Genomic DNA, 19,369 nt, shown 5'->3' on the forward strand with positions numbered 1-19,369 from the left:
TCGTCTGGCTGATATCTACAGACTACGGAGATGGCTGGGCTGGTTAATTCATTAGGCTCACTTTTAACTGGATATTTGGATTTTCTTTTTTTTTTTGTAGGATAATGCACATATTAATGTCCTAATATATAAATAAAAAGTTAAGGTTGTCATCTATCCTATGGAGTTACTAAACTGCCATATAATATTTGGGCCGAAAGGATCGAACGCTAGCGCTCAGGTCGATATTTGGGCTTTAATATAATTTCGGTCAGCGTGCTACGTTGAACTCAGCCGAGCATCCAACGCCCCAATTAGGACGGTCTTGGGAAAGAAAAAACCATTCAAAGACCTTGATCCGGCTCTTGTGGGGCACAAAGCAACCAAGAAAGCGGATTTGAGGAGTAAATGAGATATTTCCCATATCGATGTTGCTCCCTGCGCATGATACGTCACTGCTGCTTTTGCTGCTGCTGCATATGGGCGGGAGGAGGTTTAACCAGCTAGCATGTTGTCCCGAATGTCGGTATGCATAAGGTGTTGTGAAATACTATGCAAAGTACACACATCAATGATAGTAAATAAAGTAAAAATAACATAATTAAGAACACGACACAGCATTTACGTGGTTCGACAAATTGCCTACGTCTACAGGATCTGCAGAAATTTTATTAACTAGAAGAGATTACAATCACTTAATCTCAACTCACACATTCTAGAGCTTTTTGCTCTCTTACACAATATGCACTTACAAGACAATTGTTCTCTCTAAAAAATATGCTTAATATTGTCCAACATAAGTCTAATGTGACATATATATAGTAAGTGGTGTTGGAAACTCTAAGTGGCAAAAATTGCGTGCTTCGCTCGAGCGCGATTTGAGCGAACAACCAAATGAACATTGGCTCGAACGGAGTATCAAGCGAATACTAGGGTTTGTGTCTCGCTCGAGCGGCGTGTCGAGCGAGACTCGAGCGAACTCTCTGACTTGCCTTCGCTCGAGCGGTCTGTCGAGCGATGTCGAGCGAACCTTGGCTCGAGCCAACAGTCGAGCCAATTTCAGCAAACACTTTTTTAGCTCCAAAACCAGTCTTCACATATACCCAAACACAAGGATTTTGGGCTGCTTGAGTACCTTATCATTGGCAGCAACGTCTCTCCTTCTGGTTTGAAGGGGAAGAGCCACGCTTTGAGGAGGGGCATCAATTGCAGCAGGTTTTCATATTGGAAGACACTACGGAAAATGACGATAAGACGCCGAGCCTGGATTTGATTGCTCCGTTATTTTTTTAAACTTAATGATTAAAAAATAACTATTAGAAAAATTGTGTAATTTTTCTTAATAATTAATGATGTTAAAAAAAAAAGTAATGCTATATACAGTCGTGGAATGCGTAAATGCCGTGCAATCGCTTTGAAAAATGGTGGAGTTTACTATTAAAAAATTAATTTCTTTTCATGTGGGTCCCATATTTATTCATTTTTTTCAAAGCGACTGCACTACGCTTGCACACTCACGACTGCAAATATCATTTCTCTAAAAAAAATATTCAAATACATTAGAGGACTTGCCCAGCAGTACAAGTTGGGCGGCTGCCTAACATTATTTTTTGAGTATTGTTATATCTACAAATGAATTACACAAAATAATCCTATAAATTGATGTGGTTTTATCTAATCCGTTAGATCTAATTTATAATAAAAGTAACTTTATAATATGACGAATCACAAACCAAATCAGTTTGTGAGATTATTTTTGTATAATTCATTTTTGGCTATAGTATTTCTCTTATTTTTTATATAGTACTCCAATCTCGTCAATAATTAGAAAGTGTAATCAATAAAATAACGTAATTTAATGTGATATATCATATTAATTTATAAATTTATTTTTACAATATATTTTCATAACTAAAACATTTATCAAGAATATTATACATCTTATGCACTTTTATTTACAAATATATAAAGGAGGATTACCATTTGACATGTATATAAAGTAGGAAGAGAGGTTATTATATATATATGGCTTTGGATTTATCAAGCAATTGGGGGATGAGAGCTGGTTTGGATAGTGAGAAGTGTTGAGAAGTATTGAGAATGTTTGTGAAGAGTTATGAGTAGAGATTAAAGTGAGTTTGTGGGTTCCAATATTGAAAGTATTTTGAGTTGTTTAGATGTGTAAATTATGTTGAGTTGTTGACTTTTGAGTAGGTAGTTAAAAAATATGTGAGTCTCATAAATATTATAATGATTTTATTTTACTTTTATATATAATAATGATAAATATTATAATAATTTTATTTTAATTTATATATAATAGTGATAAATATTATAATGATTTTATTTATATATATATATATATAATAGTGATAAATATTATAGTAATGTTATTTTTAATTTATATATAATAGTGATAAATATTATAGTATTTTATTTTTTATTTATATATAATAGTGATTTTATTTTTTATTTATATATTTTAGTGATTTTATTTTTTATTTATATATTATAGTGATAAATATTATAGAATGCTTGTGAATAGTTATGAGTAGAGATTGAAGTAAGTTTGTGGGTCCTATTGAGAATATTTTAAATTGTTTGGCATGTGAAGTATTTTAAAAAATACGAAAATACTTAAAAAGTATTGATGATACTTTAGTACCCAAACACACCCTTAATATTTGTTGCAGCGTGCCGTACGTCTCTAGTTTGACGGAAACCAAAGGCAATTCCAAATTTCCAACTGCACATTCCCAGGCAGGCAATGGCATATTCGAATCTGGTCTTGTTTTTCTAGGAATTAGCAAGTGGCCAGGAAGAGTCCGGTTACTAATCAAATTATATCATATGTATAGAATTTGGTGAAAAGACTTTCAAATTTTATCCTCTTAATTTTTATAATTCTTTTATTATTTCATGATGTGTTATTAAATGATTAAAGACTATTTATTCTATATCACTTATAAACCTATCATCTAATACCACATCGTAAGATGATGAGAAAATAAATGATAAATAGATTTTTTCATATAAATAAAAACATTTTTTAAATTTACACTAATTGATTCATTTGAAGGAAAAAAAACATATCAAAATTGGCATAAACTAGAGAAACAAAAGCCGATTTTTAATTTTTGTAAAATTAGAGCATGCGTGATCTTGAAAATAGAAATCAAGCAATTCTAGAAGCTATAGAGAAAATTGTGGCAGGAGAATGTTCAATGAAATACAAAGTATTTTGTAGACTTGGACCACACGAACAAAACTTTACAGGTTTGACCTAAATTAGTTTATTTAATTCTTCACATAATAAAATGTATGATTTCGAGAAACCCTTTAATCAACAATATCGTTGTAATTAAGAACTTCATATTCTTATTAGATCATATATGCTTCTTCTCGATCGAAGGCTCTGATCTGACTAATTAATCGTACATATGATCTTCACATCAATTATAGTACCTGAAATTAATGCGACCAACATTAAATATTAATGATCCACATTCGATTTTGACGTGGTTATAAATGCATTTCATTTACACGTGCAAGACTAGTAGTTGACGTCATATATATATATATATACATATACAATTTTGCATATTAAAATATAATATTTTATTCTCCCAATTTACTATCAGACCACGATTTAGAAAAATTATTTTTTATGTATTCTTTTGAGAAGTGATCATGTCGATGTGAGATGATCGATCACTATACATAAATAAATACGTTTAATCGGCAGTTATGTTTTTGCTTTTCTATGGAAGCTGGGATCATGTCGATGTGAGATCTTGATAATCATATCGTCCCAGCATTCAATTAATGTGAGATCTTGATAATTGAAATTACAAAAAAAAAAAAAAAAAATACGTGCATAGTTCATGGCATCATGCATGTAGTTTGAGAAGTGATCAGGATCGATAACATGTAAAATATTATTATTAAAGGAGCTTAATTAATTTCTAGCTAGCTACGTATAACGTGGATCAACCAATCAAAATCCAAAAGCTGGGGAAAAAAAATTACTCGAGCCATCCAAAAACCCTTACAGAAACCCTAATCCGCAGTCAAAACAGAAGAGATAAAAAAGATAATCTAGCCTCAGTTTTTGGAACAGTTTGACACAAGAATGGACTTTTTACGACGCAACTCGCTCTTGATAATGCAGGGAGAGGGAACCAATGCAGTGGAAGAAGGAGCTAATTGACAACAAAGCTTGTTTCTTTCTGGCACGTCGTCGCCGTCTGCATCTACCTTTGGTGGTTGAACACGAAGAGCGACAGGCATGTTGTTGTTGCTGCTGCTGTCCGCATTGACAGGGGTCGTACGAGGGTAATAGAAATCAGTGGGGAAGAAGTAATAATTAAGGCCAGCCATTAATGGAGCTCTACAAGCCAAACAGATTAAAAGATTTGAATCCTCTGGTTTGGTGCTTGGGATATGTGGGGGAGTATGTTGGTATTTATTTATCGTTCTTCATGGCTTGGGCTCCAAGTCAATCGGAAGAGTCGATTCCGTTTCCAACTTGAAGACTTCTTTCTCAGTTTCTTGCGCGTGAAATCGAAGTCATTGTTGGGGAGGGCGGGCCAGGCCCATTGTCGTGGACCGCAAGGTCCATTCAGAATTGGACCGTACATTTTTTTCGACCCAACTTTCTTAGAGGTTTTTTTTTTTTTTTTTCTTTTTTTAGTAAGAGTTAAAAAGACTAGGATACGTTTAGGTAGTGAGAAGTGTTGAGAATGTTTGTAAATAGTAGTAAAAAAGTAATAATAAAATATTAAATAGTAATAAAAAATAGGTGAAAAGTAATGAATAGTAAAAAAGTAAGTAAAAAGTAATAATAAAATAAAGAATAGTAGTGAGAGTACCTACTTATACCTTTTTCAAATTTTTATACAAAATATAATAAATAATTCAACTTTTTCAAATCTCAATACACAATTTTCAAATCCCAAAATAATAATAATATTAAAACATAATATTTTAAACTTAAAAACAAAATACAAAATTCTCATTCCACCTCCCAAACCTGCCCTAATATACCATCGTTTGTTTTCATATTTCTTTTCAACTCATTTTATTTTATCTAATCATTATAATTTTATCAAATTTTCATATAAAATAAAATAAACAATTAAATTTTTTTAAATTTTAAAATAAAAATAATATTAAAAAAATATTTTAATAATATTTTATTTAACTTATAACTTTAATCTTAATTTATATTATCTCATCTGTAAAAATAAATTAGGCCTCAGTGTTATAGGATCCAGTAAATTTCTCTCTATTTCAATTTCATGTTGAAACGAATTATATTAATTATTACAGCACGTCACTCTTTTTAATTATCTTTTTGTTTTAATTAATGTGTTATGCGTGTACTCAATGATGAATGTGGACAACAAATATCATTAAAATATTATACTTGTATTCAATATAGTATAGCCGTAGAACTCAAAGTTTCCTTCCTTTGTTTTCCCTCTCCTCTCTCATTCTATTTTCATTTTAATTTCTTTTATAATTAAATTTATTATTATTATTATTATTATTATTTTAAGTAATGTCTCTAGGCCGCATGCATTTTTTCTCGAAATTAATTAAAAGTAGTTTTATTTTTTCTTTAGCGAAATTAATTAAAAGTAGTTTTTTTTTTTCTCAGCGAAATTAATTAAAAGTAGTTAATAGCATTGACTCTGTGTTTGTCGTCATCGGCGATTAAATAAATACCATTTATTATATGTTTCCTCAGCCGATGGTATATATCTGATCAAGACCCACCGTCGATCTGATCAATTTTAAGGTAGTTTTCTGCCCATGGTATATACTCTTCTACAGAATAGATTAATATTAAAGAAATGATATATATATATATATATATATTTATATATTTTACATTAAAGAAATGATATGAGGTGAAGAGAAACATTATTTTATTTAACGTTTTGATTTTCTTAATATTTTATGAATAATATTATTATGTCGTGTCATTTTGATTATTTATATATTTAACTTTTTTTTTTAAAGAAATGTCTATTAAAGTATTGGTTTATTTTTTAATTTTTTAAAAATTTTTAAATATGTTAAAAAAATATTAAAAAAATAAAAAATAAAATTTGTAGTGGACAAGCGATCAAAGCTCGGCCGCACAACAACCCATATTTTTATTTTTAAAGATATTGATAAGCTGACTTTTAGCAGTTTGATTGCAAGGCTGAGTGTTACTTTTACGATACTGGAATAAAAAAGGTCTAAATTTTTTTAAATAGGAATTTGTCACTTTCACAAATGATACTTGTGAGGCATATTCTAGCATATTCACATCAAGAAAGCAGCCTCATGAAGGGCTGCGCGAGGCTGCTTACGTACCCATGATGAAAGTTGAAAGTCATCATGCTCTTGAAAATGAGAGAAAAATGAAGTAGTTGAAGAACCAGAAGGCATGTTATATTTCTTATTTTTTGGTGGTAAGCAAGCCATCTCAATCATCCCATAAATATTTGAATCCAATTTGTCAATCAAAAACAAAAAAAAGAATCTACTGGCCATGAGTTTCCTTTCCATTCATTTGTTTCACAATTGCAAGTTTCTCCACCTACATTGAAAAGTTCTGAGCAATTCTGTAACATTGGAAGTGCATATCCAAAATCACACTGCATGTTTAGGTTAATTAACATGGAATATGGGCTTTCAAATTAATGTAGACATCTCGATCAAGTTGTTCATCCATTTCTAGATATATATAATAAGAAGCAATAATCGTTTGAATACAGAAGTTGTAGAACATGCTGAATTCTTTCTTTGATAACCACAATAATAACTTGATTTTTACTAATTATTGCAAGAACATTACAGGACAATTTTTTTTTTCCTTTTTTATCATTACAATGTCTGCTTAATATATGCATGACAGAAAACTTCTAAAAAATAACCCACCCAGTTTCATGGGGATCAATCTACATGACAGAAACTTCTATTAAACTGCAGACTCCGTGGGATCTTGTGGAGTCGACGGCAACCACGCACGAAAGCGGTCGATTCTGCTAAAAGTTGAGATGTTGGGGCATACAGCTTGATCATGATCATGCTGTCCTTGATCTAACCAGCTTGCTTCTGATTCTTCTGTAGTACTAAAGGGTGTAATTTAACAAGGTTGTTCTGAACCAGAGTCTTGGAAGCTTCAAAATCTTTGGTCGCCTCCTTGATGGGGCCTTGCTGCTGGAGAGGAAGAACCACTTTGTGAGCAGCGTCTGAGGACACAGACTGTGGACGAGGGTAAAAGAAATCAGTGGGGAAGAAGTTGTACTGAAGGCCAGCCATGTGATCTGAAAGCGCAGCTGATAATTAGAGCTTGGTTGATACTTGATTTGAGAGAGATCACATGTACAAAATGGTTGATACTTGGCGTCTATATATTTATAGAGGAGAGACAGTAGTTGGGTTAAACATGTCATGAGTTATTTCTCAACCAATAATATAATTAAAAAATAAAATAAAAAGGCTAAATAATTAGTTTGTATGGAGTTCTGGGTGGGTGGATACGGCTGCCACTTTCCCACCAAACAAATGTTGTGCCTTGCTTTTAAACGTGGATTCATTCTCATTAGATGCATTGGGAAGATGGACGCCAACGAGACTCTAATGTGCCTACTTCGCGCCACCTCACGTGTCCATGTGTGCGACTGGTCTGGTTTGAGTGTCTAGCTATTCTTATTCTTATTATTTATTATTATTTTTAATATTTTATTATTATTTTTTTACTACTATTTATATTTTGTTTCAAAATATCTCACTAACTAAACGTAACTTAATTACTGTCGTCAGGGGTAGCTGAGTTTACTATTCTTCCACACCGAGTGCTTTGTCGCACTGCGAAAATAATCACATGCTTTTTGTTTTTTATGTTTTTGATGTAAAAAATAATCAGATGTTTTTATAACGAAAGATGTTCACTTTTTTATAGCAACTCACTCGGAAGTCGGAAGTGAAAGGGCTATTCATCTAAATCTACATTGTCCGTCACATCCTCCAACAGCATCATTGTCGCCTCCTCCGGCTACTGCCAGCATTCAGCAACACCACTACCACTCCAATTGACTTCTCCTCCCCGAGCTTGCAACAAGATTTACTATTTCGGGTACGCGGTCCGTGTGTAACAAAATAGAGGAGAGGAACGGAAATGCTCAGAGAGCATGAGGCATAGAATTCTGGAAAGTATTCACTGATTTCAATTAATCACTATGCACGATACAAGCATTCTCTTATACACATGTTTCCTAACAAACTAACCAACTAACAGAAAGAATCTTTATTATGGAAATATGTACAAAATAGCAAATGTAACAGAATAATCAACATAAGGAAAGTATGGCGTATCTAGTCAGCCTTCTTCAGACTTTAGTATCTGTACTAGACGACATGTAGCTGTTGTGGGTGTGGGTGAATGACGACCTGCAGCTTCATTATGTAATAGCCCCCCGCAAGATGGAGAATAGAGATTCACTATTCCCATCTTGGACAAATGTCTTTGCAAAAGGTAAGAAGGAAATGCCTTGGTAAAAATGTCAGCTAGTTGGTATTGAGATGCAATATGAGCTGTGGTGACAGCTCCTTCTTGAATTTTATCCCTTATTAGGTGACAATCCAACTCAATATGCTTCGTCCGTTCATGGAAGACCGGATTAGCAGCTATGTGAAGAGCGGCTTGGTTGTCACAATAAAGGACTGCAACTTGTGGATGTGAAATTTTAAGATCAGAAAGTAAGTAGCGCAACCAAGTGAGTTCGGAACAAGTTGAGGCCATGGAACGGTATTCGGCTTCAGCCGATGAACGAGATACCACAGCTTGTTTTTTTGTTTTCCAAGAAACAATGGAATCACCAAGAAAGATACAATATCCTGTAGTGGATCGACGAGTGTCGGGGCATGAAGCCCAATCCGAGTCGCAATAAGCTTTGAGTTGAAGTTGAGAGGTAGAGGGTAGCAAAATACCTTGTCCCGGGGCAGCTTTGATATATCTCAAGACTTTATGAGCAATGGCTGAATGTTGAGTCCTTGGGTTGTCCATAAACTGACTAAGGAGCTGCACAACGTAGCACAAATCAGGCCGAGTGAGGGTGAGATACAATAGACGACCAATGAGCCTCCTATACGAGCTTGGATCTGAAATGGGGTCACCAGAATCCTTGCTCAATTTAAAATTCTGGTCAAGTGGCAGCTTGGTGGGTTTGCTGCCAAGGGTTCCTGTGTCAGCCAAAATATCCAATGCATACTTGCGTTGGCATAGGTGAATTCCTTTAGAAGATCGGGCAATTTCCAAGCCAAGAAAATAGCGTAAAGGACCAAGATCCTTGATCTTAAAATGGCTATTAAGGAAAGATTTGAGAGCTGTGATAGTGGCTGAACAGTTTCCAGCCACAATGATATCGTCTACGTAGACTAACAAGACAGTAAATGCAGTACCATCAAGCTTGGTAAAAAGACTATAATCGGCTCTAGATTGTTGAAAACCAAAGGCAATAAGAGAGGAGGAGAATTTTGAGTACCATTGTCGTGATGCTTGCTTAAGGCCATAAAGGCTCTTAAGTAACTTGCATACTTGTTGAGGTCCTCCTTTGTTGTATCCCGGGGGTTTGCGCATGTAAATCTCCTCTTCTAAGTCACCATGAAGAAATGCGTTATTGACGTCAAATTGATGAAGAAACCATCCATAGATGGCTGCCACCGAGAGCAAAACCCGAACTGTCACAAGTTTAGCTACCGGAGAAAAAGTCTCCATGTAATCTACGCCCTCTTGTTGTGTAAAACCTTTGGCAACAAGTCTTGCTTTCAATCTCTCCACTGACCCATCAGAATTAAACTTAGTTTTGTAGACATACTTGCAGTCAATGGCATATTTTCCAAGAGGTAAATCAGTGATAATCCAAGTTTGGTTCTGTTCTAAAGCTTCCAGCTCTTTATTCATGGCCTGACACCAGCCAGGGTGTGCCACGGCTTGCTTGTAGGTTTGAGGTTCAAACACAGTGGAAATAGAGGTGGAGAAAGCACTAAAAGTGGGTGAAAATTTCTGGTAGGAAATAAAATTTGAGAGTGAACAGGAATTACCATGAGGAGGTGCAGGAATCTTGAATAACGATTGATCTGAGGTTGAAAATGAGGCCTGGTCACAGTGGAAGTCCTGCAAATATTGGGGAGCTCTTCTTGATCTAGTAGACCTGCGTAGCTGAGTATTGGATGGATTTGGTAGAGGTGGAGATGGAGGAGAATTGATGGGAGACATATGGGAGGGTGTAGTAGGCAGAGAGGAAGATATAATTTCTGGTAGGGCAGTGGAATTGGAGGGTGAAGTTGAAGTGGGAAAATCAATGTTATTAGGTAAAGGTTGAGAGAAAACAAAGCTGGGATTAGAGGATGTGGTGGAAGTATGAATGGGCAAGGATTGGAAAGGGAATATTGACTCATGGAAAATTACATCCCGAGAAATGAAAATGGTGTGGGACTCAATGTCAAGTAGTTTATACCCTTTGGTACCAAAGGGATAACCAAGAAAAATGCACATGCGACCTCGGGGATCAAATTTTTTTCTACCGTGGGAAAGGGTAGAAGCAAAACATAAGGAACCAAAAATTTTGAGGTGAGAATAGGTGGGTGGGATGTGGAACAAAAGTTCAAAAGGGATTTTATTCTTGAGGAGTGGACTAGGAGTTCTATTTATTAAGTAAGTTGCTGTCAACACACAATCATTCCAATATTCTAATGAAAGACCAGCTTGGAGTTTTAAAGCACGAGCCACATTAAGTATGTGTTGGTGCTTTCTCTCAACAATGCCATTTTGTTGAGGAGTGGCAACACAAGTGGTGTGATGCACAATTCCTTTGGAGTTAAAAAAATCTGTCATAAGGAATTCACTGCCATTGTCAGTCCTTAATATTTTTATTTTCAGTTCAAATTGGGTCTCAACAAGATTTGAGAAAGCTTCAATGGTTTTTCTTGTTTCTGATTTATTTTTAAGAAGATACAGCCATGTACTTCTAGTGAAATCATCCACTAAGGTAAGGAAAAATTTGGATCCATCATAAGCAGGAGTCGAACATGGTCCCCATAGATCACAGTGCACTATTTCAAAAGGTTTTGAAGTTTTGTGTATGCTGTGAGAAAAAGGAAGTCGATGTAACTTGGCCAAAGGACAAATGCAACAAGGCTTTTCATTAGAAGTGATATGCTGTTTTACAATAGGATCTGAAATTGAATGCAAAACAGGAAATGAAAGATGGCCTAGGCGACAATGCCATAGGTCAGTGACGTTGACAGGACTCAAAACAGATGCAGAAATTGAAGATTTGGCAAGGGAAAACTGTGAGAGAGTGGTAGCTAAAGTTGAAGGAGAGACTGTAGTTTTGAGCAGGTAGTAGAGACCATTCCTCACTTCACCCTTCCCAATCGTTATCCAAGATAAAAGGTCCTGGATGAGACAAAAATCAGAGAAGAAAACTAGGCAACATGTGAGTGTAGCAGTCAATTTTTTTGCTGAAAGCAGATTAAATTGAAAGGAAGGGACACATAAAACATCCGTGAGAAAAATGGAGGGTGTGAGTTGGACACATCCTATGTGAGTGACAGGGACTTCAGTCCCATTTGGTAATTTGACAGAATAAGATACCTGTGCAATGATCTTTGTGAAAGAGGAGGTGCAGCAGACCATATGGTCTGTTGCACCAGTGTCTATAATCCAAGGAGTGTCGCGTGTGTGCAATAGTGTGTGTGTGGATAAGCAAAGGGAAATACCAGAAAGCTTAGAAGCAGAAGCTGAATGAATGTTGGACTGGATCTGATTAGCAGATGGCTGAGCAGCAATGGGAGACTCCCTTGGCTGGAGTAGGGCCATTAATTGTTGATACTGGGACTTAGTTAAACCAATTCGATCATCACTGAGATCCTCAAGGTCAGAAACAGAACTTGAAGTAGTCTGAGTGGCAAACACAGCATGATTTGGAGTTTTATTGTAAAATTTGTGGCCTAGTGGGTAACCATTTAACTTGTAACATTTTTCCATCGTATGGCCAGATAAATGACAGTGAGAACACACAGGGGGCTCAGCATTACCGGCTTTGAAACAATTCTCAAAAGAATGTCCAGTGATTTTGCAGTGAGTGCAGTAGACCCGTTCCTTCTTTTGGTTTGGTTTGGATTGGAGTGATGGTTTAGGGGTAAAGTGGAAGGGCCTTTTGATGGCAAAGGCCATGGAATCAGGGGAGGGATTGGAAGTTGGAAGGAGTAGGTGTTGACGTTCCTGCTGATGGATAAGTGAGAAAACTTTTGTGATGGAGGGCAATGGATCCAAGAGCATGATCTGATCCCGAGCAGGAGAGTAAGTGTCGTTTAATCCCATGAGGAATTGAAAAACACAATCTCGTTGGTATCGGTCAACAAATGATTTCAGAGAGTCACATGTGCAGATGGGAAGTGGATCGTAAATAGATAGTTCATCCCAAAGCGTCTTAAGTTTACCATAGTAAATACTTACAGAGTCATTTTCTTGGAGGAGTCGAGCTAGGGTCTGCTTGAGCTGGTAGATGCGAGGCCCGTTCTGATGAGAAAATCTGTCCTGAAGATCGAGCCATATGTCGCGAGCAACATCAACGAAGACCACGCTGGACTTGATAGCTGGGCTGATGGAGTTCTGTAGCCATGAAACGACCATGTCGTTGCAACGTTCCCAGATTTCAAGAAAAGGGTCCTCTGGTTTGGTGGGTCGAGGGATGGCACCAGTGATAAATCCCAATTTGTTTTTGGCACGGAGGGAACGCCGCATAGCGCGGGACCAGGTTGCATAGTTATCGGAGGTAAGCAAATCAGTGACTAAAATCACTGCAGGGTTGTCGCCGTTGTCCAATCGAAACGGGTTGCTTGGGTCTGTTAGGTTTAGGTATTTTGTCGAATGGTTGGTAGGCAAATGGGTTGTGTGGGCAGAGTGGTTCGCGGAATGGGTTGGAGATGAATCGGCTGAACTTTCCAGAGGATCTTCCATGGATGGATGCTCTCAGGCTCTTGATACCATGTAACAAAATAGAGGAGAGGAACGGAAATGCTCAGAGAGCATGAGGCATAGAATTCTGGAAAGTATTCACTGATTTCAATTAATCACTATGCACGATACAAGCATTCTCTTATACACATGTTTCCTAACAAACTAACCAACTAACAGAAAGAATCTTTATTATGGAAATATGTACAAAATAGCAAATGTAACAGAATAATCAACATAAGGAAAGTATGGCGTATCTAGTCAGCCTTCTTCAGACTTTAGTATCTGTACTAGACGACATGTAGCTGTTGTGGGTGTGGGTGAATGACGACCTGCAGCTTCATTATGTAATACCGTGTTCACAAAAAAAAAAAAAAAAAAATAGGAGATTTTTTGAATCTTTGATCCATTATGGGAGATGTTCTGCTTCTCCACATGCATAAGCTTGCTGCTTACAGGCCCAAATATGTGGGTTTGACTCACCCACCCATGTTTTTCTTTTTAAGGTCTTACAATTAGGCAGACACCAATTCAGTAGCTAGCTTAATCCTGGTCAGGAGCCACCTGTATGCATGTTTGTTCCTTGTTCTTCATATGTGTTAATGTGGACGGAAAAGGTTTGGTTACTATATAACGGTAATTTACCTGTAGTCATTGGCAAGAGATGGTCTGGAGAGAGAAACAAGTATATATTTATCTGATAGTTTCCGGAATAATTTACAGTACCACGTTTTAAACTAGTGATTATGGTGAACCTTTCAGTCTTCAGAACTCGAAATAGCATTTTCCTGTATAAAAATGTGTAATAATAACTTCTCTTCATTTTTCACAACCTTTTGGCCTCAAATAAGCCTTGAAATCATACAAGAAGTGTATGCACCTTACAATCTTCATTAACTCATAACTTGCATCTACATGGTTTATGTACTAAATGATAGAATGAATAACAGTTTAGTTGTTCAGCCAAACGGTCGTCTCTGGGAAAATTTCCTCTAAGAGTGGTGCTACAGAGCCATCTCCAGTGACCATTTCAAAATAGCTGCTTTTTTATCGCCTTACCTGTATAAAAAGAATTTGTGAGACTCCAAGGAGATATATGCATTATTCTTGGATTAATACATGTTACGTTAAGAACAGGGGCATTATTATGTTCATGATCTGTCTCTGTTGTTATTAGTTTCTTCTTTCCAAGGTCTTTTGCCTACTTTTTTTTAGCTTTGTGAGCTCGTTTGTGCTATTATCATACTTCTCTTTGTGTATTGTTGGACTTATTGTCTTGCCTTGTGTGATTGAAAAGGAAAATTCAAGCTCTTTGTTTTTACCTTAGTGACGTATGGATTGAACACCGTTTTGCATTATTGGAAGCTGCTGCATCTTTTCTTTCATCTTCCAATGGTTGGGATGACTGTTTCGAAAGCTTGAACAAGCAGCTCCACTTTTCTTTTCCGTGCCGGTGTTAATCTTGCAACAACTTGTTGAAGTGCATAATCAAGCATCCATTCCTCACCATTTTTTCTCTGATCCATGCCCTGATGCCTCAAATGAACTTTTTCTCTTTCTGTGTTGGGCTCCAAAGGCAGATAACGTGGCTCCCGTGCATTAAATTTCCCTACCTTTTCCAATGCCTTGATGAATCTTTTAAGCAAGATCCACTTTTTCAGAGTGCTCCAGTTCCTTGGCATTTCCTTGTTCGACTTTTTTCCCACGTTCATTGCTGCTTTATCTTCTTCTTGGGTACTGATCTTACCATATTTGAGCCATTTTTCTCCTGGATATTTTTTGTGGGACTCTGTGAAGCCGTCTTTGTAATTAGAGATGAATGGTTCCCCTCCCTCACCAGTTTTCTCTTCTGAGAGTCCCTCAGCTGGAATCATGTCACTAGTGCTCATTAGATCATTAGGTGAGAGGTCCTGTATTTCTGGAAGACTGATTTCATCAATTGCTTCTTCTACCAGCTTAATGGCTTCAATACGGTGGAGTTCAACCTTTTGCTCATCTGCCTCATTATACCTATCTGTTTCTTGATCCATTTCTGAGGAATCTTGGCCAGAACTAGAAGTGCTTGTTTCTGGCAATGAGTTGGCATCATCCAATTGTTCTTCTTCACCTGCTTCACCAAAATGTGGCTTGGCTCCATCTGTTGCTGCAATACTCGACACCATGTGCTTATACACCAAGTACCACAGCCTCACGTTTCTCTTTTTTTCAAACCGGGCCTCATTTGCTACATCAATGGTGCAATCAGGCTTAAATTCTTCAAATGAAGAAACTTCTGGAAGGGATATAGATTCTAGCTCAGTTCTTCCATTTCCTTCTTCTTCGGCTTTTATCCGTTCCTTCAATTGGCAAGGTTCACTGATTAATATATGCATCCCTGAATCTCTGCCCTCTGATTCTGAACCACCGTTGTAGAATTCTGAACTTAAAGTTATTTCTTTGGAGACTTTCCAATTCTCTCCAACTTCTTCATGACAGGTGCTTACAATGTCCTCGGGCTTTGAGGAGAATTTATTACCTGAGCTGGGATCTTTGATCTCTGGTGAACAACTAATGATGGAATCAGGTTGACCATCAGCAAGAAGGAATTTATTGTCCACCTTATCAAGATTGATGGCGGAAATTTGCTTTTCCTTCGATTCTTCATCAGTGTCTTGAGAGGCAGTTATTTCCTGTGCTGTTTTAATGCAACAACAATCCGAACTTGTTTCTCTGAGCTCGGAAAATTTCATTGGAGGGATCTGTTTGTCCCTGAGAAAATCACCGACTTGGTCTGGGTAAGCTTTGAAATTTTTCTCATGAAATGATGTTTTCCCAATCAAAATTTCAGTAAACTCTTCATAGTTACTTTCTTGACTTGTTTCTCCTCCACTTTGAGTTGAGGAACCATCACAGATGCAGGCTTGAATGGGATTGGCTCGAGTGCAAACTGCAGAATTGGACCTTTGACTGGTTTCAACTTCTGACAGTGGAAGAACTGACTCAAAAGCTTCGACAAGAAGAGCTACTTTTCGTTTTTGAGCTGGAGCTAGTTTAGAAATGACCTGTTGAAGTGCATTATCAAGCATCCATTCCTCGGTGCTTTTTCTCTCGTCTGTTGTCTGGTGCCTCAAATGGACTTTTTCTGCTTCTGGGCCAGGCTTCAAGGACAGATATCGTGGCCCCCGGGAGTTGAAATTTTTCACCTTCTCCAATGCCTTGAAAAATCTATTGAAGAGAATTAGCTTTTTCAAGTAGCTCCAGCTCTTGGGTGCTTTCTGGTCGGATTCATTTCTCACGTTTGATGCACTTCTCTCTTCTTTGGGAGTGCTAATGCTATCAGCTTTGAGCCATGTTGTTTCTGGATTTTGTACCATGCTATCTTTAGCTGGCTCATATGAGGCTGAGATGCTCCATTCCCGGCCCTCTCCATTACTCTTTTCGAAGAGTTCCCGATCTGAACTTATGCTACTACTAATTGATGCATCATCCATTGGGTAGTCTTGAAAGTCTCGGAGAAGGATATCATCAAATGCTTTTTGTACCAGCTTAATGGCTTCGTTCTGCCTGATCTCATTCTTTTGGTTGTCAGGATCATGACTTTCCCTGGATGTGCCCTTACCTATCTCAGAAAAGCCCTCAGAAGAACTGCAGTGGTTAGTTCCAAGCAAGTTGTTGGTATCCTTCACTTGTTCTTCATCCTTCAATTCCTCTAGAGGAAGCTGGTTTCCAACTTTTCTGTTGATACCAACTACTGCATGCTTATACATCAGGTGCCACATTCCGATGTACTTTTGATTTTTAAACTGCATTTTGTGTTTTGCATCATTGATCCTATTGGGCATGGAGTCACTTTGGGTAGAGATCTTGTGAAAAAGTTCATGTTCTGGCTCCAATTCTCCTTTCTTTTCTTCATTGCCTGTGATTTTTTCCTCCAATGACTCCAGATCAAAATCAGAAGAGCCAATGCTGTTACTTCCTGATAGTTCTAGAAATTCATCATCGGTTGGTCTTCTAGTTTTGTCAGTGAGAATGGAATTAGCCTCCGCCTCTCCATTGTTGGATGTACCAATTTTCTCTTCTTTTCTGTCTTCATGAGTGGCTTCAGACATATTTGAGTGCGTAGTGTCACTAAGCAGCATCTCACCCTGATATTCCAAATCACAGAGATTTTCATCTTCTCCACCTGATGCGCCTACTCCATTTGCCATGCCCTTTGGATCTTCAGCTTGGATTTTTACAAACAAGTCCCTGCCTTCTTTTTGTTTGACAGGAGAGATTGCTCTGGTGGCATTAGCAACTGCAAGATCTCCATTATTGAGCATTTGGTTTGCCTGAAGTTCGTTCTTCCTATTTCCAGAACGTTTGCCGTTAGAAAATTGACACTGCCGTTTCATGCTCTTTTGGGTCTTCGGCAATCGCCGCCTCATGGAAATGAAGCGCCTCAATGGAGGTGCAGCATTATGGTGATGGCCATGAAGGGAGCAATAAGTATAAGTACAAACCTTCATGACTGAAGTTCCTGCAGATTCATGTTCACCAGGCTGAAGCTCGAGCTCTAAGGAGCTAGGGAATTTGGAATCCTTGAGAATTGAAGAACAGGTAGCTTTATGCATGCTTGAGTTAGGAGATTGACATATTTGACAACATTTTTCCGTGGAAGACTTCTTAGATTTGAAAGTACCCATTTTTGTTAAGACTCTCACAGGTCTCAAACTTGATGCTCTAGTTACAACTCTCACAGATTTGTTACTAGACAAAGTAGATTTCGGCTTTGAAACACATGATTTTTTGCTATTTTGATAACTGCTGCTAAAACTGGATTCATAATTACGGGATCTTGCCTGATACCGGAATTTGAAGCTTCTTGTGGAAGGACGTCGCCCCTCCAATTTTTCCTGTCTGATTGATCTTGACCTCTGTGCTTTCCTCTGCACCTCAGTCCCTCCAGAGCTTTTACTCATGAAAGTCCTCTTGAATTTCAAACTAGCCATTCTTGTCAAACTCTTCTCAGGCTTTAAACTCGATCTCCTTGCCGAGGTTGTCATTGGATTCTGTTCACAAGAAGTAATATTTGGTGTATAAGAAAATCTATTCTTGAATTATTGTTACCAAGACTAGATTCAATGATTTCAAGTACTTGCCTGAAAACTTCCCTTCCTTGCATCTGAACTGCTTGTGGCCTTCATATAACATGGGGACACATCTGACATCTTATTTGGAGTGGACTGTCCCGAGCTTGATGGATTAGCAGGTAAGGTAATGAGAAGGTGATTATTTCGAGATTTCATCAATCTCTTGGATGATCTTAAGCTTGGAAATCTTGAGAACTTGATTGACCTCAGCTTCTTCAGTTTCTTCTTTGGCTCCTTTCCTCCTCTGTCACTGTTGTCCCCAAAACAAGACGAGTCCTTGGTTATTGATGCCATCTCAGACTCCGCAGAACCAACACTTTCATAATCGGTGCCAGCTTCAAGCTTGTTAGAAATCATTCTTTGAATTTGTAACGAGAGTATTCAACGCTATGGAGGGTGGAGTTATCTTTTCAGTCTCTATCTTTACTCTGCGGTGGAGAATTAAGCTTTGGAAGAAAAGCATAAGTGCCCTTCTGGCTGTCTGGGAAGGACAAGGGATTCAAAAGCTTGTGCCTGGTTATAGTGACTGGTCTTCTTCATCTTCCTCCAACTGCTTTTTAAAATTTCAGCCATGACTTTGGCACGTTACCAAGTTTGATTATGGCGGAGAAAGGGACAGGAAGATGCCTTGACTTGTACAAACACAGAATACATGCCAATGACTTTGTCTTTCTGATGAAAAATTCAAAAGACAATAAAGAAATATTCAAATCTTAGCTTAGATTATAATATTGATTCCTGTGCATGTTGAAAGAATCCTGAGATATGATGAAGATCAGCTGCAACATGCTAGCATGACTTTCTTTTTCCTGTGAAGTGTAAAGGCGCATGCAGTGACCCACACGGTTTGTATGTGAAATATTATTCCTGAAAACAATGCGTGGCTCTTAAAATTTAATGCCATAAGATATATTAATGTATTCCCTTCAACGAGTCGTTGCTTTGAAAATTTCATTTCAGATTTCAATCAGTCTAACGTCAAGTAATTCCATTCCATTTTTTATGGTACATTTTGTACATTTTCGTAGTCCGAATTATTTTAAGAGCAATGTTACGTCCTTATTCGGAGACTGCAATTCAAGTTTAGACAATTTTATCTTTAAAATTTTTTAAAATTACAAAAATATCTCACTTAAAATAATTTTTTTCTTATTTAATAAAGGGTCTGTACATACAGTCTCCAAGTGAGAGATTGCAAATAGAATTTTTTTTATTTTAATATTTTTAAATCATGACATTATTAACTATCAAAAGG

At 37.1% G+C, this 19,369-nt stretch overlaps 1 protein-coding gene across 1 annotated transcript; it reads right to left on the minus strand.

Annotated features, from left to right (window-relative positions):
* Nucleotides 1-13,806: 13,806 nt before the first annotated feature.
* Nucleotides 13,807-18,946, minus strand: LOC108988408 (calmodulin binding protein PICBP-like). The gene is made up of 3 exons (XM_018961665.2): nucleotides 18,124-18,946; nucleotides 14,326-18,033; nucleotides 13,807-14,062 (listed from the first exon to the last, which is right to left on the minus strand). Exons 1-2 carry the CDS (start codon nucleotides 18,469-18,471, stop codon nucleotides 14,386-14,388), a joined length of 3,996 nt encoding a protein of 1,331 aa, XP_018817210.1. The 5' UTR covers nucleotides 18,472-18,946; the 3' UTR covers nucleotides 13,807-14,062; nucleotides 14,326-14,385.
* Nucleotides 18,947-19,369: the final 423 nt, after the last annotated feature.

This window comes from Juglans regia, chromosome 3 (assembly GCF_001411555.2).
Source record: "Juglans regia cultivar Chandler chromosome 3, Walnut 2.0, whole genome shotgun sequence".
In the NCBI taxonomy this organism is placed as follows: Eukaryota; Viridiplantae; Streptophyta; class Magnoliopsida; order Fagales; family Juglandaceae; genus Juglans; species Juglans regia.